This window comes from Paramormyrops kingsleyae, chromosome 11, assembly GCF_048594095.1.
Source record: "Paramormyrops kingsleyae isolate MSU_618 chromosome 11, PKINGS_0.4, whole genome shotgun sequence".
NCBI lineage: Eukaryota > Metazoa > Chordata > Actinopteri > Osteoglossiformes > Mormyridae > Paramormyrops > Paramormyrops kingsleyae.
This window is the reverse complement of record NC_132807.1, coordinates 22,105,725-22,110,111: the sequence shown is the minus strand read 5'-3', so window position 1 is coordinate 22,110,111 and position 4,387 is coordinate 22,105,725. Positions and strand designations below refer to the sequence as shown.

The 4,387-nt window shown below is 47.5% G+C and overlaps 1 protein-coding gene across 1 annotated transcript; it reads left to right on the top strand.

The window, feature by feature from the left end:
* The first annotated feature begins 1,214 nt into the window (after positions 1 to 1,214).
* Positions 1,215 to 4,387, top strand: hp (haptoglobin). Its single transcript, XM_023790876.2, has 4 exons — positions 1,215 to 1,238; positions 1,581 to 1,666; positions 2,027 to 2,310; positions 3,582 to 4,387. The coding sequence occupies exons 1-4, from the start codon at positions 1,234 to 1,236 to the stop codon at positions 4,140 to 4,142; spliced, it is 936 nt and encodes a 311-aa protein (XP_023646644.2). The 5' UTR covers positions 1,215 to 1,233; the 3' UTR covers positions 4,143 to 4,387.

Below are 4,387 nucleotides of genomic sequence, written 5' to 3'. Positions count from 1 at the left end.
ATGAAAGAATGAACGTCACATTTACAGAGCTTTGTAAGACACCTAATGGTGTCTGGAAGAAGTTTGTGAACCAATGGAAGCCAGTTCAACCTCACATTGCAGTGCCCACCTGGACAATGTGACAGCAGCCATTCTGCACCAGACAATAGCTAAGGTGGTGAAGAGGAAGGAGAGAGTTCACCAGTTAGGTATTGGAGATGATTAGGAGGCCAGATCTGAATGGGTCATAGTGGGCAATTTTAGCCGGGACATCGGGGTACCACCCATGATGCCCAAAGATCTTTTATGACCTTTCATCCAAAGAACAGCACCAGTTCAACAACGCAGCTTCCCATTACCATACTGCGATACTGGGACCCACACTGACCCCCGGATGGACTCCCTTGTTGGCCACACCAGCACCTCTGCCAGCAGAAACCCAGCTTCCCTAGTTTCCCATCCAAGTACTGGCCTGACCCAAACCTGCGCAGTGCCAGATGGGTTACCTGGTCTACACTGCAGGTGATATGCCTGTATATTCCATCCCAGGCTACACCCACCTTGGTTAGTTAAATCAGAAGCACCGGAGTGTCCATGCTGATGTCAGCCTATGGCCCTCAGATAAATTAATCTATCCCTGGTTATCAGTCACTGAAATTTATTTAAAAGTTAGAATCAGGAGAGATTAATAGATCAAAACACTCAACATAATCTGGTTAAACATGTACAGTCATATAGGGGACCAGGATAGAGAAATACTGATTGAGCATGACAATATCCTCATTGCTATTGCACATTTATTATTATTGTTGTTTCAACTGTCCCATTGTAGTCAATTCTTAGTAAAATGGTATTAAAATGCCCAGTCATTGTATCATAATTAAGTAAATAATAATAATAATAATAATAATAATAATAATAATAATAATAATGTGCACTGCAATTGCATTTGAAGCTTCGCACTCTGCACCCCTATATAGACCTGGGTTGATTAAGAAAATCACATTTGAAATTCCCAGAATTCTCTTTCAAAAACCTGAACAACCTCACTTCCAATACGTTGTTTCGAAAGAGACAGACAAAGCAGTACGCAGAGATTGGCTGACAGGAAAAACCCGGACTATTGATCATCAGGAAAAAGCTCTGTGTTCCAGTAAACATTCTGGCAAAGTTGCACTACAGAGTAGCTATAAAAGTCCAGTCCTATTGTCACTAAGATCACAGCTGAACACTGACAGCAGAGTTCATCACACAATGAGGTATTTATGTATCTATGTGTGTGTATGCAATAGTATTAATATTATTATTTTTATTAGTATTTTACACAGTAATATCTAAAGTGAATTTCACAGTGCAAAATATGTATCACTGGATATTTGACATGTTTTAAATATCTGAAATCCTATAATTTAGAAATTAAATTTTAATACAAAGGGGAACTTATTATGTGCTAAACAGAAAGAGTATGGGTCTTGCATAAGCCCTGCGATGAATTATGTGCTGTGATGTCATTCTTGATGAGGTGGTGCTGGCTGTTTTTATATGTAGGTAATCCGGTCTGTGTTACTCACACTGCCCATGCCTGCCTTTGTCTTGCCAAGGTCCTGGGCACAGACTCTCCTTCTCTCCTGCGTCTGCCTGACGAGCAGCATTCTGGCCACGGATGCAGACCAGCTCCATCTTTCCGGTACTCTGTCCCCTCTGCCGCTAAATTTTGGCTATTCCTGAGCTGCACTGCTAACCAGATTCCAGCCAGAAGCCCACTGCGATTTACACACCAAAAATAGTCACCAGGTGGGGGTGGGCCTCCAACACAGGCCAATCCAATAATTATGTCCCAGAATTATGTCACTCAGAAAAGTGTTTTTTGGGATGATGTCACCGTGACAGATACACTGGATCAAATCGCTAGCTGAACATAGCTAATTTTTTTAGACAAGTTTTAAACAAGTTTTGTCTTAATCACTGAATGAATTTGGCCCCCCACAGTGTTACCAAGAGATGCCTATGCATGTCTGTAACCATCTCCTGCCCTCGCCCCATGCAGGCCAGCGGTCTCGACGCACCGTGGGCGGCTTGGTGGCGCCCCACATCCCATGGCAGGTCATGGTCTATCTGGGGGACACCGCCTTCGACGGCGGCTATGCGGGGGGGGCGCTGATCTCAGACCGCTGGGTGCTGACTGCCGCCAGGAACCTCTTTGTCAACAAGACTCGACCACCCCCAGCGTATCCGAACGACAGCTGGGAGAAACACTCCATCCCAAAGGTGTATGTGGGCATCACCGACCGTGTTCTGGCCAATTCCTCCAACCAGGCAGAGGTGGAGAAGGTGAGAGCAAGTGGAGATTCCTTCTTTCTGCCTCCTAGCAGGTGGTCAGTCTGACAGCTCAGAGTACAGCAGGAACAGGAAGTGACATCAGATTCATTTGGGCAGATCCCTGTTTTCTATCCCATAAGAGAAATCATAAAACTAATAATACCTAATGCAAATGCTCTTATTAACCAGTAATTATCAACGACAGAATGTGAATTTTGATTACTTAGAAACTAGGCAATACAGCTCACTCTTTCACGGGCGTTTCACAGACAGTGGTAAGATACCGCAGCAAAAGTAAATTAACTCCAGAGAAGACACTGAAATTCCCCTTGTCTTTCTTGCCCTGAGACAGAGGAAAGATGACTTAACGACTTCTTTGGCACAGCCATCAGTAGTGTGTCTGTCTGCGGGGAGAATGTCGACCTTGTAGAGAAATGTATCTACCTCTACAGCGACATCCATGTGTCTGGTGACTCTTCCTATGAAGTCAGCAGATGGATTGGGAGAGCATGGGGGGTCATGAGGTCGCTGGAAAGGGGTGTGTGGCGCTCCTGATATCTTTGCAAGAGGACGGAGGTCCAAGTCTTTAGAGTCCTGGTGCTCCCTGTCTTGCTGTGTGGCTGTGAGACATGGACGCTACCCAGTGAGCTGAGACGAAGACTGGACTCCTTCGGTACTGTGTCTCTTTGGAGGATCCTTGGGCACCGTTGGTTTGACTTTGTGTTGAACGAATGGTTGCTGGAGGAGACCTGAATGAGGCACGTTACCTGCATCATGAGCGTCACATGAGGCTTGTTTCCCGGAGGGTGATCTGGCTCGCAGGATCCTCGTTGCTGAGGACCCGAGCGGCTGGACCAGGCAGAGGGGATGCCCATGTAAGATGGATGGCCATTTCCGGAGGGTGGGACTGGACCGTGTGTCTGCCTGGGGGGTCGCCAGCTGGGATCCCCAGGAGTTTTACGGTGCTCCCCAACCTGATCTGACCTGAGACAGATGATAACATATTGTTAGATTTCTTACACATGAGGTGATTCCTAACAGCATTAGTATGGGGGCAGTATGAGTCTCTGTGGGTTAAGATCCTGAGCCTGTTGCTGGTTCAAATCCTGTGGCTGACAAAGTGATGCAGCGGTTGGACCCTTGAGCAGGACCATTAACCCCAATTACTCCAGGAACTTGCTGACCCTGTGCTGCGACCCTCATTCTTGCTCTCAGCTGTGTGTCTGATCAAGAGCGAGATGGGATAGAAAATGCGAACACGTGCAACTTCCTGTCCCACACAGGTGGTGCTGCATCCAGACTTCCGAAAGACCAACGTCTGGGAAAATGACCTGGCTCTGATTAAGCTTAAGGAGCCTGTGACCTTCGGTGAGACCGTGACGCCAATTCCCCTGCCGGAGCGGGGTGATGACGTCGCGGAGACAGAGGGGATGCGTGGCGTTTTAGCTGGGTGGGGGTGGGGTGCTCTCTTAACCCCTGCCAATCAGCTGAAGTACATAATCCTGCCCGTGGCGAAGCACGAGGCCTGTAGGCAGGAGTACGAGGGCAGGAGCGACGGCCCCAAAGTGGACGAGAAGGTGTTTTGCACCAGTACCAGTGCCTTCCACGAGAACGTGTGCTTCGGCGATGCGGGCGGCGCTTTGGCGGTCCAGGACGCCGCCACCGGAAGGGTGTACGCTGCCGGAATCCTCTCTTACGATAAAACTTGCACGATAAGGAAACACGCCGTATATGCGAAGCTGTCGGCCTACGTGCCCTGGATCTACAGCGTCATGCGGGGCGATTCTGAAACCCTCTCGGAGCAGCGCAACAAACTCATGAACTACTTATATTCAAAGCAGTGAGCCAGTCGCCATTAAACTGAGTATAGCGGTACCACTTCTCCAAAGTGGTTCTCCAAACGCATCATAGCAACAATACTCCAATCTCAATCCGCATTGACCAAATAACACAAATGGAAACAGTGAGATCACTTAATGAGTATGTAATGTGAAGGGGCCTTCTTCGTCACCTTCAGTCCTGTGAGTATCATACAACTAAGCTGCTTTCTCTGTCCAAATATTAGGTCAATAAACAGTGATTCTCATGA